Source organism: Eptesicus fuscus, chromosome 16 (assembly GCF_027574615.1).
Source record: "Eptesicus fuscus isolate TK198812 chromosome 16, DD_ASM_mEF_20220401, whole genome shotgun sequence".
NCBI lineage: Eukaryota > Metazoa > Chordata > Mammalia > Chiroptera > Vespertilionidae > Eptesicus > Eptesicus fuscus.
This window is the reverse complement of record NC_072488.1, coordinates 2,944,338-2,966,040: the sequence shown is the minus strand read 5'-3', so window position 1 is coordinate 2,966,040 and position 21,703 is coordinate 2,944,338. Positions and strand designations below refer to the sequence as shown.

Here is a 21,703-nt window from a genome sequence, read left to right as displayed (position 1 = left end):
GCCCCTCTGGTCTGGAGACTGTGCAGAGGGCGGCCAGGGCGAGGTGACGGACTGGCGGCTGTCCTGGAGCAGCCGCTGGGACAGCACTCCTGTTAGAGGAGCACATGCAGGTTCCCGAAGTCAGGGTTTCCTCGCTGGTAAAAGGTGCCCGCCTAACCTTCCTGCTGCCTCTCCGCCCGCCCCCGGGGGGCGCCACGGCTCACGCACAACCTTCCGCAGGGACCGAAGCCGGTGGTCACGGGCCAGGGTTCCTTGGCTTCGGATGAAAGGGATGGCGAGGCCCTAACCGGTTTGGCTCAGTGGATAGAGCGTCGGCCTGCGGACTGAAGGGTCCCAGGTTCGATTCCGGTCAAGGGCATGTACCTTGGTTGCGGGCACGTCCCCAGTAGGGGGTGTGCAGGAGACGGCTGATCGATGTTTCTCTCTCATCGATGTTTCTAGCTCTCTATCCCTCTCCCTTCCTCTCTGTAAAAAATCAATAAAATATATTAAAAAAGAAAAGGATGGCGAGGCTGTGGGTGGTGGGTGTCGACTTTGAAAGCCGGGATAAGGAGTCTTTTACAGATTCAGGCGTCTGCAGCCGAGACCTGGAGAAATTCCACCCGCGGACGTTGCCCTGCGTGTGAGAGCTGCCTGCACGTGCAAGGAGACAGCGTCGCCCAGCGGTGCCCCGGGGGGGCGGGGGGGGGCATCTCGGGGCCCAAGACGACAGACAGTTCAGGCTTTTACAGCAGGCAGAGCTTGCCCTCGGGACCGTGTGGGAGGGAGTCTGCGGTTGCAGCCGAAGGAGCGGGTCTGCTGTGTCTCCGTGCGCACAGCGCTCATTCCAGACGCTGGAGGGGGACGCTGGATCCGGCCGCACGAGCAGCCCAGCCCGGTGCCCTGGCGGCCGGCTCTCACGCACACAGCGACCACGGCTCTTCCATTTGTCCCAAAAGCACCCGGGCTGACACAGGGCGGTCACGGGGTGGGTGTCTCAGGCACAGGGACCAGGCACCCATCCATAGGAATTAGGATGGTTTTCAGTGATGTGGGTGAACGAGGCAGGGGCTTGGATTGGTCCAACATGAAAAGCACGCCCGGCCCCGCATGGCTCAGGGGTTGACCATCGACCTATGACCCAGGTCACAGTGCCATTCCCGGTCAGGGCACAGGCCCGGGGTGCGGGCTCGATCCCCAGTAGGGGGCGAGCAGGAGGCAGCCGATGCATGGTTCTCTCTCATCACTGATGTTTCTCTCTCTCTCTCTCTCCCTCCCCGCTCCTCTGTGAGATCAATAACAAAGTACAAATAGAACGAAACTCACACGGACGTTCAGAAGCCTTTCACGGTCTCTTTTATTACAAGTCTCTAGCTCTGCATCCAGCACAACACAAGGAAGTATCATTTCCCAGCACATACACGCACAGACGAGGCGCTGTAACAGCACCGGGGGCCGCGTGAGCCACACCCCACCTTGCAGGGGGGAGTCTTTGCAGGCCCCCGTTTCTCCGTGCACCAGGCCTGCCTTCTGCACCGCAGGGGGGAGCCCCGGGCGACGGCCCTGAGGGGCTCCCCTCCGCGGGCGCCCCGGATGCGCGGCTCAGGCGGCCTTCAGCACGTGCCCGCCCGCGGGGTGCTGGGCTGCGGCTGTGAGCACAGACGAGCCCACACGCACGCGCGTGCGCGGCCCCCACGTGCAGGTCCCGTGTTCCCAAGCCGCGGCAGGTGTGACCGTGACAGCGCCTGGGGCGGGGGTCCCACTCTGACCGGACCCAGATCCGAGGGCGACTTTCTGGAAGGCGTGCTCGGGGTCCCGTGCCTGAGGGGGGGTGCTCCCTCTCTCCCAGCCTCGCTCCCCGGTGGAGGAGGAACGAGACTCAGGTCACAGCAGCTCAGGTTCACCCCAAACACCCGCTGAAGAAGAATGAGCGCAGCTTCGAAAGGTCGCGAGTGCCCAAGCCCAGAGGAGTCGGGCCGGACCGTGCTTCAGCACATCCTGTGCCGCCCCGAGCGCGTGTGCTTCTGTGCAAAGGGGGGGGGGGGCCTTGCTGTGGGGCCACAGCCGTTCCCCGGGGGCCTCGTCCCGGAGCCACCGCCTGCCGCCTGCCGGGGCGACCCCTGCGTCTCTTTCACAGAAAGAGCCAAGTCCATCGCCTGCTCCCCGGTGGCCTCCTGGGACGCTAACAACAGCATCTACGTAGGAAAGCACTTCAACCGCTGGGGGCACACGCTCTTTAGAAAAATAATACTTCAAAAAATAAAGCAAAATCTTTACCAAAATAACTCTTTAACTTTGCACATTGTTCTCTCTGTAATTTGTTTACCTCAACAAGAGAGCCCGTCTCCCAGGGCCTTCAAGAACGGCCCCCGGTCGTTCCTCATCCACGTGCCGTGCCCTGAACGCGAGTGGGGAGAGCGAAGGAAGACGAGGTCGGTGCGGTGAGGTAAGACTAAGGCTCTGGGTAGTCTGCCGTGTATCTTCTTAATAGCTCAGTGACCGTTATCACAGAAAGTCTATGGCCAGACGCTTGTAACGATAACCCAATCCGAGGAAAGTAATAAATAATATCTACAGAGAATATAATTTAACTTCTTGAAACTATTTTCTTAAAACCAAGCAGCTTCCTTGGAGAGCTTCCCGTGCAAACCGGCACCGCAGCCGCGTGGCATCAGCCCCCGGGCCAGCCGGCCGCACGCCCAGCTCCGCCTGCGGGAGGCGAGGCCGCGGCCGAGGGCCGGCCTCACGGGAAATGCTGCCCCCGAGACCCGCCCTCGGGTCCGAGCTTAAGGCATCGCAGTGACCGGGAGCTGGACACAGCACGTTCCGGAGGACACGCCTGCCAGGTGCATTAAGGCATACACAGTCCAGCCCTGAGCCACAAAAAGGGGACGGGGGGGGGGGGCGGGGGTGCCAGTGACATGGGTTCTCTTTAACCGAAGCATTAAAGACGAGCTTATCCCCTAGAATCAGACCGTCGGCGAATACTGCAAAGGAACACCCGCAGGGCCAAGCCCTTCAGAGACCCCAGATCCGGTCACACGACCCGGCATGTGCCCCCCCGCCCCCCCCGCCCACCACCGGGTGCACATGGGTGGCGGCCACCACGGGGACGTGTGCCCCTCTCCACGTGGCACGCACCTGGCGACTTGTGGACACTGTCCCCAGCCGGGACCGGGCACCAGCTCTGCTGGGCTTCACAGGGACACGCTGCCCAGTGACGAGGCCGCCCGCAGGTGGGCAGGGCAGCGTGCTCTCTGGCTTTCAGCCCCAGCGAGGAAAGCCCCCCCGAGCCCCCGCCCAGGGATTGTACCCGACTCCTCACGCGGAACATGCACCCCGGTACTTGACTTAGAGACGCCAGCCCCGGGGAGCGGGGAGGAGGGTGCACCCCACTCTCTGCGCTCAGGCAATGACGCACGCGGCTCCCGAGCTCCCTCCTGGGCTCCCACAACCCGGCCTTTAATGGGCGCCGGGCTTGGCGGACGCGGGCGGCTGCGGGCCTCAGGCCGAGGCAGAGTGGACGTCCTGGTTCTCGAACGGGGGCAGCGGCTCTCTCCAGAAGGTGAAGTTGCTGAACGTGTCCGAGCAGGGGAAGTCCGAGGAATGGCTCCTCTTCAGCAGCGGGAAGACGTGGTCAACCACCTCACAGAGCCTCACGTACCTGGGAGGACACGGACAAGGTCACCGCCCGCGAGGGACGCCCCCCGCGCCGCGCTCGGAAACCAGGAGAGACCCCTGGGCCTGCGGCCCGGACCCCGGGGCTAACGCTGCGGAGGGCGCTCAGGAATAACCCTCGCTGGTCACCAGGAGGGCGCAGGAGCGCCCAGCGGGACCGAGAGCAGGCCCCGGGCGAGGCGATGGGCCTGCGCCCCACGAAGGACCCCGGAGGCAGAGCGGCAGGACAAGGAGTCAGCAGCGGAGCACAGCGCCCCTCCCCTGCGGGGCTCACGCGTGTGCGTCACGGGAGAGAATCGGGCCACTGTACATGGGAAGCGCTGGGCCCTGGGCTAAGGACACGGATTGGACCGTCAGCTCTGCCATGTGCCAGCTGCGTGGTCTTGGGGAAACGGATCTCCCCCCCACCCCCTGCCGACCCCCGCCTTCCTGCTTGGAGCCTGGGGCCCGGCTCTCGCCCTCCCTGGCTCTGGCCCGTCTTTCCGAGCATGGACTTGAACGAGGCCCTGCTTCTCCGTGTTCCCTGCAGCCCCTCCCTCGCTCTGTGCATTCCCGAGAGGTCGGGGCACATGCGTGCTTGTGGCCCGCGCCACGAGAAGCCAGCCGCTGCGCTGACGCACTTTCAGGCTCCGGCGCCTCCCGCCAGACACCGTGGCCAGCCCGGCCTCTCTGCACACCGGAGCCCCTCGCGGCCACCCGGGCCCTCTCCAGCGCCGAGAACCGAAAGGGGCTTTCCCAACACCCCCCTGGAGGAAGCGGCCTGCTCCGAGGCAGGAGGAGCCTTCTTAAACGAGGACGAGCGTGTGTGTCCAGGAAAGGCCCTCCCAGGGCTCCTGAGGAGCATGGAGCTCGCATGACACAGCGCGTCTCCCTTCACAGCGGGAGGCTGTCCTTCCCGGGGACCGAAGCCGATGCTGAAAACTCCTCCTGGCCCCGAGACCGACGCGTGTGAGTTCTGTGGCCGGGGGAGGCGGCCGTGCCCCCGGGGCGCAGGTCACCGCGCACCAGCAGGGTGGGCCCGCCGCGGAAGGCGCTGTCAAGGTCCAGAGGGAGCCTGCAGCCCCCCAGGCCGCCTCGTTCCGGGCCCCCGCCCGGCCCTCTGCCTCGGGAACCGGCGCGACCACAACCCCGGGAGGGACCCGGACGTCACACAGCAGCGATTCTGGGAGGCGGCGCTCAGGCCGGAATGCGCCTCATCCTTCAATACACTGTCACGTGATGGCCCGTTTGGTTACCCTTCTAATTCGCCTTCTAGGCTTTTCGACCCAACTTGGCAAATCAAAACCACTCGTTTTCAAATTCATTCAATTCCACTCCGGAGCAGATGTGACCGCCGGTTCCAATGTTCCACCCCGAGGGGACCTGATTTAATCCAGATTGTCCAAACACTTCGTTTTGGGCAAAAATACGAGGAGTGAAAACATATTTTCCTTGTAGGGATTAAAGATTAAAATATAGGCAACCAAAGGACCCAAAGGGATACCGTGAACGGTTAAGAGGCCGCTCCTAAATCACCCCGGCCACAGCGGCGGCGGCCACAGCGGCGGCGGCCGCGGCGACCCCGGCGGCGCGGGGACTCACGAGGAGATGTTGGTCTTGGCGTGCTCCTGCACCAGCTCGCCTTTGGGGTTGACGGTGAATATGCGGTTCAAAGACACTCCTACTTGCTTGTACGAATACACGTCCTACGGGGGAAAGGGTCGGGAAGAGGGTGTGCTGTGAGTACAGACACAGGACCTCTCCGATCTGAGGCAGGACTGCGACGGCCTCATGGACCAGCACCACCCGCCCCGCCCGTGCGGGAGGAGTGGGCGTGACTATGCCGCCAGCTCTCCCCTCCGGGCGCCGGGCGGGTCTACGCCGGAAGGGAGTTAGAGCGGACCGCCCCGCGAGCCCCCTGCACCCTAACATTCTGACCCGTTTTCTTCACAAGTAGGAGAATTTTCTTACTGTGAAGTTACTACCCGACTCAATTCTCTAGAGCAGTGGTTCTCAACCTTCCTCATGCCGCGACCCTTGAATACAGCTCCTCATGTTGTGGTGACCCCCAACCATAACATTATTTTCGTTGCTACTTCATAACTGTCATTTTGCTACTGTTATGAATCGTAATGTGAATATCTGTGTTTTCCGATGGTCTTAGGCTCTACAGCAGCGGTTCTCAACCTGTGGGTTGCGATGAAACTAACCAATATGGTCACGACCCACAGGTTGAGAACCGCTAGCAGGGTCGCCTAAGACCATCGGAAAACACAGATGTTTACATGACGATTCATAACAGTAGCAAAATGACAGTTATGAAGTAGCAACGAAAGTAATGTTATGGTTGGGGGTCACCACAGCATGCGGAACCGTATTAAAGGGTCGCGGCATGAGAAAGGTTGAGAACCACTGCTCTAGAACGCTGAACTTTCCAGCCAACGGAGGCAGCGACACCCAACCCCACAGCGCTTCCTTCCCCGTGTGGAACAGCACGGGGCCCCCGGTCCACAGAGGACCCGCTCCCAGGCCCCCAGTGGGTGCCTGAAACCTCGGAGGGTACCCAGCCTACAGAGACCACCTGCTCCTGTGCATGCGTTCCTGTGATTACGTGTCCGTTATAAATGCGGCACAGGAACAACCACCACCCAGGGTAACGGAGCAAGGACAGCAGGGCATGGCAACCGTGAAAGTGGTGTGAAGGGGGCGTTACTCGGTAAAACAGGGTGACCTGGGCCCCAGCACTGCGATACCGCCAGTCGGTCTGATCACCCGACGGCTGAGTGCCTGGCCTCACGGGCGAGGCGCATCCACAGCGCGAATACACCGGGCAAAGCGCCGATGCCTTGGGTGGGGTGGGGAGGGGCGGGGCGGGATGCAGGAGATTTCATCTCGCGGCTCAGAGAGGTGAGCGAGTTAAAACTCGTGAGCTACTTCTGGACTTTCCCACTGAGCGCTTTCGGGCTGCGGCCGATCACGGTAACTGCAGCCGCGGCGAGGAGAGCGAAGCCGCGGGGAAACGGCGCGCCCCACGGGCTGAGGGCTGGCCTCGTGGTCCCCGTGTGGGAGGAAGCGGTACTCCTAGCCCCTGTTCCTGTTTGACTAACTCAGCAAGCGGTTCCGAACTTAATGTGTCTAGTCCCACGTCTCACGCCTCGAACGGACTCTCGCCGGCCCGCCTGCGCGGAAAGCCGGAGGCCGTGGGATCTGGGGAGTGTCCCCGCCTCGGGCGGAGGCGGATGGGGGTGGCCTCCCACAGTCCGGCAGCCTCCCCCGCGCCTGCTGTCAGAGGGCAGGACTCCCAGAGCCCACCCCCCCGCCCCCCCACTACTCACCGCCGGCCGATTTCCAAAGGCAGCGTAGAACGGCTCTGTGTTGGGGAAAAACAGGTTTCTGATGTCGGTCAAACACTGGACTTTGAACTTCTCTGGCTTCTTTTCGATCACCTCTCTGTCCAAACACACAAACACACAAGCACACGGTGGGTCAGCGTGAGCGGATTCGCTCCGGCGGCGTCGGCTCCCTTTAACCCTCAAAGACGCCGGGGCCCGAGGACACTGGTCGTCGGAGGTTAAACGTGTGCGGGTCAGCCCAGCTCTCCCAGGAAAGCACTGGGCAGGGAGGGAACCCCTCCTTTCAAGACTCCCCCAGAGAAAAGGCTCGGGACACGTGACTTCGCCCGAGACCTCGACCCGTCACCCAGGCAGCCAAGAGCTAACGCCAGAGCGGGAGGGAGGAAACGCCTCCCGACGCCCCTGGTGAGGCCCGCACCCCCTCCAAACACACCCAAAGGGGAGAGGCGTCAGCAGAGCGGGAGCCAGGCTCACTGGGGAGAGCCAGCGCCCGGTTCCGAAGGACCTTACACGCCGACCTGTAAGGGAGGCCCTGAATGAACGAGGAAGTGCACCGCAGGACTGAACTGGAAGGCGGGTCGGAAGGAGGCAGGCGTCTCCCTGAACTGATCTACCTGCAGGTCCGCTGTACCTTCAATCAAACCCCCAGCAGGTGTTGCCTCCCGGGAGGCCAGAGCCCGGCTTGGCTGCCTCGAATACAGTCGAGGGCGGGGGCGGGGTGGGGGGGGGGAGGGACGGGGGGAGGTACCCAAAGACTGGCTAGTGGTCAGCGGCAGGTCCACTAAGATGAAGTGACCGGAACTCCCCCAGAGGGTGAAAATGGGAGACGGGGCCAGGTGAGCGGTGGCGTCTGGGACAAGGGCCATGGAACCCGGCCTAGGTCCCCGATGAGATGGACCGCAGGTTGATTCGCTAAGTCTCGGCGGGACAGTGTGGGGAGGGAAAGGGGGGAGGGGGCGGGAGGGGCGGCCCCCCACAAAAGGGGAGAGCATCCCTCTGCCAAGTGGAGACATGGGAGAGGCGGCGGCAGGTCACGGACCGTCACGCGACGCCAAGCCCAGGAATCGGCCCGTCCGCTGTCCGGAGAGCCCCGGTGACCGTGAAGGGAGCGGGCAGGCCCGCCTGCATTTTGGGGTGACTTTTCCGGTGCCCTCAATGGAGCGGGCAGATGGCTGGGAAGAGCGTTAGGAGGCTGTTCCTGCCCACCCTCCAGGGAGGGGGCGAGGCCCGCCGGCAGGCGCGGCGGCGGGGAGCGGGCCTACCTGTGCAGCGCGGAGAAGAGGCTGCTGGGGCTCAGCAGCAGGGGCCCCTGGGGCAGCACCGTGCCCCTCTCGTTGACCCAGTGCAGGTAGCCCCGCGTCATGTCCGCCATGCCGATGGCCCGCGCAGAGCAGTACAGGAACTTGTACCCGTTCCTGAAAGAGACAGGGCGTGCGCGCTGAGCGCCATCGCAGGGGACCGGGCCGCACTCCACCCCCGTCTGCACGCTCCATGCGCGACCGAGCAGGCAGGCTCCGCAGGCGGGCGGCCACGGTGTCCAGTCCGACCACGGCCCCCACTTCCTGTGAGCCGCGGGGAACGTCCGTCGGTGGGTGGGTGTATTTCCCCTGCCTCACCCCCACGCTGGGAGCTGGTCTCAGATGGTTTGACAACTGAGTCCTTTAAAACAGGACGCGGGACGCCGTGAGGCAGAGGGAATCTAGGAACATCAGCTTGTCTGGCCCATCAAGCCATCTTTACAATGAAACGTCTTTGTATTTTAGCTGTCTAATGAATGAAGTGTCTTTTTAAAAAAAAAAAATCACTTTCTGTATACAGCGCTTCACATCAACGTCCTAAAAGCTGCCACCTGCAGGGGTCTGAGATGCCGATTTTGTTCAAAACGTGCTTTTCAGATGCATTTCCCGGTTTATCCCGCCTCACCAGTGCTCTGCTTCCGGGGCCATCACTCACTCAGCGGGACCGGCCCGGACAGTGAACCCGATCACGCTCCAAACCTCCCTGTGGGCGCAGGGGCACTCTCCCCGTGAAACTGAAAGCTGCGTCAAGGCCTCTGCGACCTGGTGCCCGCCGACTCTCCCGGTTCCGACACCCGCCCCCGCTGCAGCCTGCCTCCCTGACACCCGCCCCCGCTGCCCCCGCTGCCCCCGCTGCAGCCTGCCTCCCTGACCCACTGCCGCCTGCTCACGCCTCCGCCTCCTCTCACTGCTGCCGCCGCCTGCCATGAGCCATGGGCGGTCCTCTCAAACCCACTCACCCCATCAGCCTCAGCCAGGGCACCACCGGAACCTCCTTAGACCCCTCGTCCTCGGACAGAGTTAGCGTCTCCGCCCGGGGATGTCTGTGAACTCCGCACTGCTCACCACACCTCCCGTGACCTGGGCCGGGGCCCTGCTCCCGTCCTGACGAGGTCACAGCCCCCTGAGGGGCGAGGGGCGAGGGGCGAGGGGCGAGGGGCGAGGCGCTCAGCACCTGGGACAGCTCCGGGGCACGGGGCTGGTGCTGGCTGTGACCTCAGCTGGATGCCCGGGTGCTGACCCACGTGCGGCTGGGAAAGCCGGGCCCAGCTGCCCACACATGCACCGCCGCAGCCGCACGCCCGGCAGCAGGTCAGCCTGGGCTCGCAGGGACCTCAGGGTCGTCCAGCCTATGTCCCCGTGTCAGAGATGAGATGGCAAGCTGGGCGTGGGGGCGAGGTCCGAGTGTCCACGGCGAGCTGTCACCCCGGGATCCAGGGTCCCTGACTCCCCCCGCCATTCACAGGCCCCCGCCTCACTGGCGGAGTGGTGACCGCAGGAACCACGAGGCCCGAGGGGAGCTGAACGACATGGGAACGGTCAGCTCCCCTTCTCCGTGTCCCGGCGACAGGGGGCTCCCGCTGAGGCCCCCGGCGGGCTGGTCCCCCTGAGGACACAGGGACACTGACCCCGGCGAACTCTCAGAGGCGCGGACCTCTGGTTACAGGAACAAAAACTTACACCGAGGAAGGCGGGAACTCAGACAATTCTCGTCCCATGTGGCCCCAAAGCACCCCTCGCTCAGCGGCCTGGATATTTTAGGAACCATCCTTCTATCGGGCATATCTGAGTGTGAGAGAGTTCCACCTGCCTTCCCTTTGTGCCTGCCGCCGTTCTTTTCAGTCCATAACCAAGCAAGCTTTTACCATCACAACCCCCCGTGAGCCGGTGTATCCAGCCCCAGCGACTCCTCACGGCTGACGGCAGACAAGTCATTACAGTGAGCAAAAACCAGCAAGAACTGCCCGGGTTCTGCGTCTCCAGGCCAGCGGCGACCTGCCAGACCGGGTTCCCGCAGACAAGCCGGCCGCGCCTCACAGTTAAGAGGGGCCCCCGTTCAAGGCCGGCAGAGCCAGCCAGGGAGGAGGAACCGTCAAACCCTAACTCAGCGGCAGCTCCTCCGGGTCTCTGGCTGCGAACCCTTCCGCTAAGCGTCTCTGGGCGATCGCGAATGTGACCTCCAGAGAAATGGCCTGGACTCGGTCACCCACGGGCGAGCCGCACGGGGACCCGGAGGCAGAGCCGCGCCTCCCTCATCGCCCCCAGCCCGTCCCAGGGCCCGCACGCCACGCACGCAGTGACCGCTGGGCGGTGAAGGAGCGAGGGCTGTCTAGGCCAGTGGTCGGCAAACTCATTAGTCAACAGAGCCAAATAGCAACAGTACAACGATTGAAATTTCTTTGGAGAGCCAAATTTTTTAAACTTAAACTTCTTCTAACGCCGCTTCTTCCAAATAGACTCGCCCAGGCCGTGGTATTTTGTGGAAGAGCCACACTCAGGGAGCCAAAGAGCCGCATGTGGCTCGCGAGCCGCAGTTTGCCGACCACTGGGCTAGGCTCACGCATCACTTCCTTGCTTGTCTCTGGGGCCGGCCTCGGGAGTCCCTCGGCCACCCCCGCGGACGCCCAGGCTGAGGCACGCCCCTCGGCCAGTCGCCCGCAGTCAGCACCCCGGGCTCCACGTGCGGGAGTGGGGGGGCGGGGGGCCCGCCCTGTACTTACTGGCTCACTTTGTGGTACAGCTTCGCGATGCCCTGGTGGGTCCAGTCCTTCCCCAAGGTGGGCAAAATGTGGCCCAGAGTGTCTGACCTGCGCAAGGAGAGAAATGGGAGAAACAACAGAGAGAGGGCGTCGCAAAAGGGAGGACACTCCCGTTCCCGCTCACGGCACCGGAAACGCCCCGTGAAAATGCCAGCAGGACCCACACTTTCCGGCCGGGGGCCCAGGAGGCACAGACCCACACCAATCCCAGGGGACGCCCCCGGGCCGGGGCCGTGCTAATACGCGAAGGGCCCCTCCCGTCGGAGCGAGGATCAAGGATCGGGTCCTGGACCGTAATCAGCGTGAAGAGGCCACGAGAAGGGCTCTCCGGCCGCGTCCACGGGAACACGGTGAGGCGCCCCCACCCCGGCGGGCACGGCCGGCGAGCCCTACGGGAGCTGCTGGGTCCAGGCAGGCGGCGGGCACCCCCCCGAGCAGCCCCTGCACGGACACGGGCGGAACGGAACCCCCAACGCCCCAGGAAGAGGACGGAGGGGCTGGCGCCGGGCCCAGGGTCGCGGGGAAGGCCGGCCGGACCCACCTGGTGATGGTCCCGTCGATGTCGGAGATGACGACCTTGTCGTCCCAGTTCCACAGGTAGATGGTGCCCTCGCAGCGGCAGGTGCCCTGGTACTGCGTGGTCACGCTGAACACCACGTCGTTGGGGCCGTTCTTCAGCTTCAGGCTTTTCTGAAAGACACCGCGCGTCCTCTGAGGGCAGCCCGGGCGAGGGCTGCTGGCTTGTTCCACGAGAAGCAGGGTTAGGAGTTTTGGGGGGTTTTTTGGAAAAGAGGTGAATTTTTTTATTGCCTTTGTTGCTGAAAGTGTTACAGATGTCCCCCTTTTTTTCCCCCATTGACCGCCTCCTCCCCGCTCCGGCCCCCTCCCCAGGCCTCCCCGCGCTATCGTCTTCCATGGGTTATGCACACGTGCAAGTAAGATCTCTGGTTAATTCCCCGCCCCCTTCCCTCTGAGATGGGTCAGTCTGTCCCAGGCGTCCATGTCTCTGATCTACTTTGTTCCTCAGTTTACTCTGTTCATTCGAGTCCACATATGAGTGAGGTCGTGCGATCCTTGTCTCTCTCTGACGGGCTGATTCCGCTCAGCATGATGCTCTCCAGGCCCCTCCACGCGGTCTCTCAGGGTAAGCGAGCCTTCTGCTCACTGCTGCGTGGTGTTCCGTGGTGTGCACGCACCAGTCAGCAGACGGGGGGATAAGAAAGCGGTGGCACGTGTACACATAGGACCTTCGGACTCTCTGCCCTCGCACTGAGCAGTTCTCGCTCCCATTCCGCTAAGACGGGGGGTGGGGGAGCTCCTTCCAGGGCCTGGGGGATGAAGGCGCGTCTCTCACAGTGGACACGCCCCCTGGTCTGGCCGGTCCGTCACTCACACCTCAGGGTGAATTAGCTGCACCTCCTCCCACACGTGAAACAGGAGCCTCCGGGGCTGCGTCAGAGCAGACGAGGGAGGCGACACCGAGGAGCGGGCCTGGACCGTGCGCGTCGGGGTAGAGACACAGGACCCCAAAAGGCAGCAGGCGCTCTGGGGTGCCAAGGTGCCGGGACGCCCAGACCATCGCGCACGAGTCTGGGAGGCCGTGCCTCGGCTGGGCCCGCCACCAGGCCAGGCCCACGCACAGGCCAGGCCCACGCACAGGCCAGGCCCACGCACAGGCCAGGCTCACGCACAGGCCAGGGCCATACACAGGCCAGGCCCACGCACAGGCCAGGGCCATGCACAGGCCAGGCTCACGCACAGGCCAGGGCCATACACAGGCCAGGCTCACGCACAGGCCAGGGCCATACACAGGCCAGGCTCACGCACAGGCCAGGCCCACGCACAGGCCAAGGAGGCCAGGGCCATACACAGGCCAGGCTCACGCACAGGCCAGGGCCATACACAGGCCAGGCCCACGCACAGGCCACGCCCACGCACAGGCCAGGGAGGCCCGAGCCGCTCACCAGCTGCTCCGACGTGAGCCGCAGGGTCTTCTTGTAGCCGACGTTGGACAGGAGGGGGATCAGGGGGGCGCTGGACGGCCTGGCGGCTGCGTGCTCCTCGTCGCTGGAGGACGACTCCTGCTTCATTCTGGAACACAGCGATGTCACCAATGAGGACATGCATCTGGGTGGCCGTGAAAACCGCTTTCGGCCGGAACCCATGGCGGCCCGGGGCTCCCCTGAGCGCCGCCTTGCGTGGCCACTTACCAGAGGCTCTGCGTGCACCCACGAGCCCCTGACCCCTCCGCACGCTCTCACACTCACCGGGCTGCTCCCCCAGCCACGTCCTGTCACAGCTACCATCGCTCTACGAGCAGCCAAGAGGCCCTCTCCCCGAGAAGCAGGGTCGGACCCCTCGCCTGGAAGGTCGCTCACGTTCTCCGCTGCCCCCCACTCCACCCCACCCCCGCCCCCGAGGCCGTGGGCGGGACAGGCGCCTGGAGACCGAACTTCTACGCGTCAACTGACGAGCTCCCTGGGTCTACCTCTCCACACCCGCAATTTCAAGGAATTAGGGGCTCTGGGACCCCCGTGGCGCCAGTGCAGACGGAGGACTCGCCCCCTCCCGGAGTCCCCGAGCGGCCGTCCCGGGAGCCAGGCGCCGGGCTGGGGCCTGCACAGAACCCACCCAAACAAGGCTCCTGCTCCTCCAGACGCCCCGTGCGGGGCTGGGAGGTGCGGGTGGGCGCAGGTGCCTCCTCTTTAAAGGGCTCACGGAAAGCGTGTCGCCTTCAAACGCGTCATCGGGGCCCACAGAGAGCAGCGGCGACATCAGGCCTGCTTGCCGCCGACCCGGGTTCCTATTTCCAGCCGGGAACTTAGAAACGCAACAGGTGAAAGGACGGCGTTGGCCGGGAGGAGTCTGAGGACCTGAACGCTAAGCCCACCTCTCCCACGAACCAACAGCCTCCTGGGGCATCACACCGGCTCGGCGACCGCTCGGCCACAGCTCTGAACCGCCTGCATGTGTCCCCGGGCCTGGGCCTCCCAGGCACGAAGTGATTAGGATGCGCATCTTTTGCCTTCAATTAACTGCTAGCGCTTCCTGCCTGTTTCCTGCCGGCCTAGTAAGACGCGCCCTCCCGCTGCCTCCGCGGGAACACGGCCAGGCCGGGCGGCGGCAGGAGGTGCGGTGCTCGCTCTCCGTGTCCACACGCAGCAGCCGCAGCGTGAGCGGCCACGGCTCTGCCCGCGGAGCAGAGCTCCCCCGACCCCGCAGACAGGTGACCTCGAAGACGGAACTCGGCTAACGCTGCGCAGCGTCACCTCAATCTGCCGCCTCCGATGCCAGGCTCACAGGAGCCCACATCGCCAAGCGGAAAGCAGCAACCTACGTCCCGGCGTGGAGACCACAGAGGGAGGCACGCCTCCCCGGGAGGAAACGGCTTCCCCTCGGTCGCCCGTCGCCGCCGCCAGCAGTGTCACCGCTGCTCTCTCCCGGCCGGACCCCGAAGGGCTGGTCCCATCCCGCCACGTCAGCCTGACGCGGAGTCTGGAGATCAGACCTAAGGGAGCGGCCGTCGCCATCTGATCGCTGGGAAACCTGACACATTGCTCCGCGTCCCGCCACCAAGGACAGGGCCGCTGGGCCCCAGGCCCGCCACCCGGTCCACCGGGCCCAACGCCGTGGTGCGCCGTGAGCGCTGTGCCGGCAGCACCCGCCAGGCCTGTGCCCTGACCCTGGACCGGAAAGGCGCTGCCACCCCAAGCCGCCGGGCACGGTACCTGGTGGCCATGCTGAGCGGCGGCGGCTGCTCCCCGGTGCTGTGGCTCTCGCCAGCCAGGCCCTGCTCCGGCTTACTTTCCTGGAGAAGAGAGGAGATCAGGGTGCAACCAAAGAGAAGCACCAGACAGAGCTGGGGGCCCCAGGTGGCACCTCCTAAGCCCAGGCCAGGGCCCAAAGCCTTCCCTCCTCCCCCCCACGCTGCCCCGGGCAGGCAGGCGGGGCCCCGGGAGCCCTCTGCGTGGAGGAGCGCAGTGAAGTGAGAACAGAGGTGAGTGTCTTCCACAAGTGTGCGCACCAGGCCACACTCCATACTCGCTGAGCTCTGTGCAGAGGCGGCCTCGGGGGCTGCCTGCAGACCGAGGGCTCTCCGAATGTCCTAACTGCTGACAGAGCGCCGGAAATATTCTCACACCGGATTTTCTTGGGAAAAAGCGGACACAGCTGCTCTTTCTCAATACTGCCTACTTTTACAGCAAATGCTCCTCTGGCCCTAGCTGGTGTGGCTCAGTGGATAGAGCGTCAGCCTGCGGATTGAGGGGTCCCAGGTTCGATTCGGGTCAAGGGCACATACCTGGGTTGCGGGCTCGATCCCCAGTAGGGGGCGTGCAGGAGGCAGCCAATCAATGATTCTCTCTCGTCATTGATGTTTCTCTCTCTCTCTCCCTCTCCCTTCCTCTCTAAAATCATTAAAATATATTTTTTTAAAAAAGAAAAGAAAATGCTCCCCTGATGGGCCGGAGCGCTCCGGAATTCTGAGGGATCTGGGCCAGTCCCCTTCTCCTGCGTAGGATCCGGGGGAAGTCAGGGAGCCCCAGAGCCTGGCCTCCCGCCTGTGAACCGGGAGGAGACCGCCCCCCCTAACGCTGCTGCTACGAGGGCTGCGATGCTGCGGTGAACACAGCGCTGGCCCACAGCCGCGAGGGAGGAGGGGGACGCCGCGCCCCACGGACCGCGGGAGGTCAGAGGGCGGGCAGGAGTGTCAGAGGACACAGGATGTTCAATTCGGTCTCATCTGTGGCCATTTGCTCAGGGGGGAGGTTAACTTTTAATATTTAAAAAATAACTGGTATAAAAAATATAACAGCAGGGTGAGCATCTCAACATAGGATGAGTTCTAAGTATTTTGAAACATTCTTTAGCTTTTGCTAAGCACACAGATAATTAGTGTGATAACATGCCCGGTAATTTTTAACCTATTGGCTGAGGCAGGTAACTTAGGTTTAACAATCCTTTGTTAGACTGGTTCATAAGTAGCTATCGATCTGAAATAGGTACGTTTATTTTAGAAATATTTAATGTCGTAACTATTCCTTATTTCGCGCTGGCATTCCCCTCAACCCAAACTGGTGAGGAACTGGACACGCTTCTGCCTCAATCCTCCAACAGGCTGCCCTCCCGTCAGGGACCAGCAAGGCCCTCAGGCTCTGCCTCCTGAAGTAAAGTCCGGGTTTGTTCTTATCTGCTCAGGTCCCTGGACACAGCGGGACCGTCAGTACACTCGGGTGCGCTGACAGAAAGTGTCGAAGAGCAGCGTGATCTTCATGAGCTCCTTCCACCACGTTTTCCCTTTGAACTAATGGACACAGAACGGGAGCTCACTGAGGTTCTCGCCTCCAGCCTGACCGCTGTCCTTGGGGTTTCTTCATACTGCACCCCAACAGCAATCAGCGCTCCCTCAACGAGTGCCTGCCCCGCCCCTGCTCCGGGTCCGATGTGGACACCGGGGGCACCCAGGAAGGAATCAAAGGCACATGGTCTCGGCCTCCCTGGGGCTAGGGGTCTAGAGGGGGAAAAGGTTTTCATCCAGTACTCACACTAATACGTGTATAATGACAAACTCTGACAAAAGTCATGAATGAAGGAAAAGCTCACAGGCCGGGCTCTGGGAGCAGGGAACGGCAGCGCAGACTCATCTGCCAGTTAATTCGGTGAAGGGGAATGAGAAGGGTCCTAAGAGCACTAGGCAGAGGAAACACCACGTGCAAAGGTCCTGGGGTAGATTGTGCTTCCAGCCAGCGACGCTGAAGCACAGAGGACGGGGGAGAGAATGCAAAAGATGAGGCTAAAGAGGGAGCAGGGACTGGGGTACCCAAGTCCTGTGACCGTGTTAAGGGCGGGGGTCTTAGTTGGAAGAACCCTGGGAACCCACCACAAGGCTCTAAGGAGGGAGTAGCATCAGCTGGACCAGCCTCCTCAATAGAGCAATGTGATGACAGTACGAAGAAGGAAGAGAGGACAAGAACGGATGCAAGTAGCTCATCTGGAAGCGATCCTGGGAGAGGCCACGCAGCCTAGCGGTGTGGGAGTGAAGGTGGAGAGAACTGGAACGTCTGAGAGGCACTTAGGTTGGCGAGTGGGTGGACCTGGCGAGGGACCGAATGTGAGCGTGAGGAAAAGGAAGTGTCGAGCCTGGGGGTGGGCAGCGGCCACTTTCTGCATGCGGCCCCACGAAGGAACCGGCAGGAAGACGGTGAGTTCGGTATTAAAAACGACAGGCTCGAGTGTCTGGGAGCAGTCGCACGGAGATGTCTACCTAGTTGGCTCCTTGATAAATGGGCATCGGATATAAAAGAATGTCTGGTCTGGAAATGAAACGGGGTCCTCACGGGGGTGTGGGTGAGGCTGCCCAGGGAAAAGCAGGCAATCAAAGCGGGAGGGGGGACCCCAAGACAACCCTCGAGAACCCTCATGGGGGGGGGGGGTGGCTGAGCCTGAGGGGAAAGCCAGGGGGACACGTGGCATGGGAGCAGAGAGAATGATGGGAGAACAGGGTGGGAGGCAGACAAAGGTCTGAAAACAACGACAGGCATTTACAGCGCTGGAAAGCCAGGCCACGTGTACCCAGACACGCCCCTGAGGTACAGGCTGAGGATCATTAGTCCACAGCCGTCAACGCGCACTGACGTGACCCTCACACGCAGAGGGAAACGTTTAACCTGAAAAAGGTTCATATCAGGTTGAAGCCCTTCTTTTTACAGATGAAGAGGGACTGGATCAGCCCCGCTGGCGTGGCTCAGTGGTTGAGCGTCGACCTAGGAACCAGGAGGTCGCGGTTCAAATCCCGGTCAGGGCACATGCCCCAGTTGTGGGCTCGATCCCCCGGGGGTGGGGGGCGTGCAGGAGACAGCCCATCCATGATTCTGTCTCATCACTGATGTTTCTATCTCTCTCTCCCTCTCCCTCCTTCTCTGAAATCAGTAAAACATTTTTTTTTTAAAGTGTGACTGGACCAGGGTCTCCGAGCTAAGAGGTGACGGAGCGAGGAGGTGAGCCCAGCTCTCTGCTCGCCCCTCCCCGCCCCCAGGCCCTGCTCCTCCAGCTTCCCCAGCTCCGTGATGCGCTCCCACCCCGGGGCGGGCGGAGCGGGCTCCTGAAAACTGGGCCTGTGGAGGAAGACCTGGAGAAACTCCGGAACGTACTGAGCTCCGCCCAGACGCTCCCCGGCGCTCCGTGCTTACCTCCTTGATCGTGGTGTTCCTTCCCCTCCACGAGAACCACCATCTTCCTCCCTTCCTGGGCATCTTATCCCTCATGATGGCCTCCACCGTGGCCTGTTTCAAATGGATGGCAACATAAATAACGGAACCAAAAAAAAAGGTCAACTCAGCACCGTCAAACCAAAGGACGCACGCCAAGCAAAGGAAGGGTCAGACGGAGAGACGAGAGGAAACGCAACGTACCACGTGGGAACTAAACATTTTCGAGAAGCAAAACTTAATGGCGTCCAAAAGCGCATGAAGGTAACTTAAGCACGAAGACTTAAGAAGGGGCCAAAGGAAAGAGCAAACAACAGAAAGATGCGACACAACAACAAGAAGAAAAGAAAGCATTGGAGTCATTAGTGATTAGTCAGACCGCAAGGCTTCAAACTAAAGGGGCAGTTACTCTCAATGTGATCGTCATAAAACAAAAAAGTGAAATGGTTACGGGGGGCATATTAATCACACGGGGTAAAATGCACAGGATGGCTTTAGGAAGTGTAAATTCTGACAAACTGAACATTAGCACTTAAAATCTCAAGTGTTAACTAAAAAAAAAACATACGCTTACCCTAAAGGCATGGAAGTCTGATGGGGGAGGAGATTCAATAATAACTAGTAGTTTCCTAAGCCTTTCCAAAGGACAAAATGTCTCCCTGAGGCTAACTCCAGCCCCAAGGTCAATGCTACCCGATTTCCCTTCCTTGGTCTACAGAACGGCTCCCGGTAGCTGACATCAGCGAGTAATGAAAGGAAGATTTGGTCTTTCAACCAAACAGGTTGCAGGGAAGTGGGAAGATTGGTTAGCCGGAAGTGTGCTTCTTTTCATCATTTAAAACGCCCCCAGCTGACACAAAGGCAACCCTGAACACACGAAAACCCACGACCTGCAAACGGCACGTACTCTCCTCACCAACAGGCCCGCCCGTGAAGAGGTGGAGGACTCACCCCTCCGAATTCACCCGTCCAGGTCAGCCCCCAGTGAGAAACACCGAACAGGACTACTGTCAGACCCAGGCAAGCCGATTCCCAAGTCCACTGGGAAAACACACAGAAATAGCCAAGACCGTTCTCGGAAGAGTAGTAAGAAGACCCAAGCCTTACTCAATAGTAAAGTGTATTTAAAACTACAGTGACGCCCTGGCCAGTTTGGCTCAGTGGATAGAGCGTCGGCCTTCGGACTGAAAGGTCCCAAGTTCGATTCCGGTCAAGGGCATGTACCTTGGTTGCGGGCGCATCCCCAGTAGGGGGTGTGCAAGAGGCAGCTGATCAGATGTTTCTCTCTCATCGATGTTTCTAACTCTGTTCCTCTCCCTTCCTCTCTGTAAAAAATCAATAAAATATATATTAAAAAAATAAAATAAATAAATAAAATAAAACTACAGTGACTTTTTTAAATGCAGTTGGTACATGAATAAACATATTAAAGGACAAAAGATAACGTTCAGAAATAAATATAAACTCACAGAGAAGTTCAATGGGCGGTAAAGTTGTAACTGCCTGTCAGGGGGGCAAGAGGCATCGAATGAAAGGTCGTGGGGTCACCGGGCAGCTGTGCCAACCCTGCCAGTTGCCTCCGTGGGGGCGTCACCCCCTTTCTTACTTTCCGGCCGACACACCCTAAACTCTGTTCGAGCATCAGGCCGCGATCCGCTCCGGGAAGGCAGCCTCCGATCCGGACAATGAACCCCGATGGGTCTGCCCCATTCACAGCCATCGCTGTCTTGCCAGCGGCCGCCTGGAACGTGATCATGTGACCAAGTTACGGCCAATGAAAAGGGAGAAGTCTGCCTCCATCCCTCCTGCTTTGGATGCGGCTGCCTAAGGTGACGCGCAGAACCGTCACCTTGTGGTCCTGAAGGGAAGCCAAGAGAACCCCCGAGAAGCTCACCCGGATCCGTCCGGCCCGGGGCCACCAGCCCCTGAGAGTCTCACGATGTGCGATGCAAACCCGTTACTTAAGCCACTCGTCGTGCCTGCTCCCTGCAGCCAACGCATCCCAGCTCAGTAACCAGCTGGGGAAGTGGCGTGGCCCCGCTGCCTCACCCATCCCTCTCCCAATAAAATCTCATGGAGCGAAGGCTGAAGAAAGTACTAGAAGAGACGGGCAAGCAGGGCCATTCCGAACAGGACACCGAACCCGAGAGCTGCAGAGACTGACAGGCCCTGCACGCAGAAACAAGTCTACGCTAGACAGACGCCACAAAGACGCTCAACGCTGCTGGCACGCTCGTAAGGAGACAGGATTCGCATCACAAGGCGCATTTCTCTGAGGTTAGCCGTCAGCAACCATGTGCTTTTCCTCGTCTGTAAACGAAGTCCTGTAACAGCATTTCCACGGCATTCACCTTTCCCTTATTGAATTGTAAGGGCTGGAGTACATACGTCACACAAACACATGGCCAGGGCCACGGTCACTGAGAGGAACCAGGTAAGACAAACGAAACCACCGAGAAAGCAAGCCTCCGCCAGGGCACGGAGAATGCTCACAGATACAGTCCCCAAAGGTGAGGTCACAATCCCCAAATCCCTAATCCCAACACAATCTCTCTCTCTCTCACACACACACACTCACACACACACACACTCACACACACAAGGAAGGAGTGAGCATAGACTTATCAGAAACACACACATGCACACTCTCACACACTCACACACACACACACACACTCACACACACAAGGAAGGAGTGAGCATAGACTTATCAGAAACACACACATGCACACTCTCACACACTCACACACACATACACACACAAGGAGCGAGCGTAGACTCAAAAAACACATACATACACACTCACACTCTCACACTCACACACACTTGCGTGCACACTCACACACACTGTCACACTCTCACACACTCTCACACACACTCTTGCACACTCACATGCACTCACACACTCTCACACACTCTCACACTCACCCTCTCACACACACTCTTGCACACACACATACACTCACACACACTCTCATACACACACTCACATGCACACACACACACACACTCACACACACACACACACACAGGAAGGAGCGAGCACGCTCTCTCCAAGGTCAGAGGAGACCGGGGGGAGCCCAGGCAGCAGGATTCTCTGACCCCGAAGCAGACAGACACCTGCTAAGGGCACAGGGGGTGCAAGGGAAGCCGTGGCCTCTGAGGGGCAAGAGAAGCAGATCCGAACCCCTGGCCCTGACGCTCGCGAACTTCGAAAGAGCCCAACGGAATTAACTTTGTGGCTTTTAAAATAAAATCTGAATTCCAGCCGCCCGTCGGTTCTGGTGTCCATCTTCCTCCGGCTCAAGCTCACCTTTGGCAGCGGTTTCTGGAAAGCCTGCATCGCCAGGAGCAGAGGGGCTGCCGTGGTCCAGTTATAATACCTGCAGGAAACAACGAAATCGCGTCCAAGGACCAAAACACAATCTCACACACACACACACACACACACA

At 60.9% G+C, this 21,703-nt stretch overlaps 1 protein-coding gene across 2 annotated transcripts in view; it reads right to left on the bottom strand.

Annotated features, from left to right (window-relative positions):
- Window positions 1-3,413: 3,413 nt before the first annotated feature.
- LPIN1 (lipin 1) overlaps window positions 3,414-21,703 on the bottom strand; it is a 53,861-nt gene continuing 35,571 nt past the window's right edge. For both annotated transcript variants that reach the window (XM_028140378.2, XM_054727915.1), the window contains exons 12-21: window positions 21,565-21,634; window positions 18,234-18,326; window positions 14,775-14,854; window positions 13,011-13,137; window positions 11,588-11,736; window positions 11,008-11,094; window positions 8,252-8,404; window positions 6,972-7,086; window positions 5,239-5,342; window positions 3,414-3,643 (exon numbers count right to left, since the gene is read on the bottom strand). In XM_028140378.2, the coding sequence (XP_027996179.2) occupies window positions 3,484-3,643; window positions 5,239-5,342; window positions 6,972-7,086; window positions 8,252-8,404; window positions 11,008-11,094; window positions 11,588-11,736; window positions 13,011-13,137; window positions 14,775-14,854; window positions 18,234-18,326; window positions 21,565-21,634 (1,138 nt within the window). In that variant the 3' untranslated portion in view covers window positions 3,414-3,483. The remainder of the gene's footprint in view (window positions 3,644-5,238; window positions 5,343-6,971; window positions 7,087-8,251; window positions 8,405-11,007; window positions 11,095-11,587; window positions 11,737-13,010; window positions 13,138-14,774; window positions 14,855-18,233; window positions 18,327-21,564; window positions 21,635-21,703) is intronic.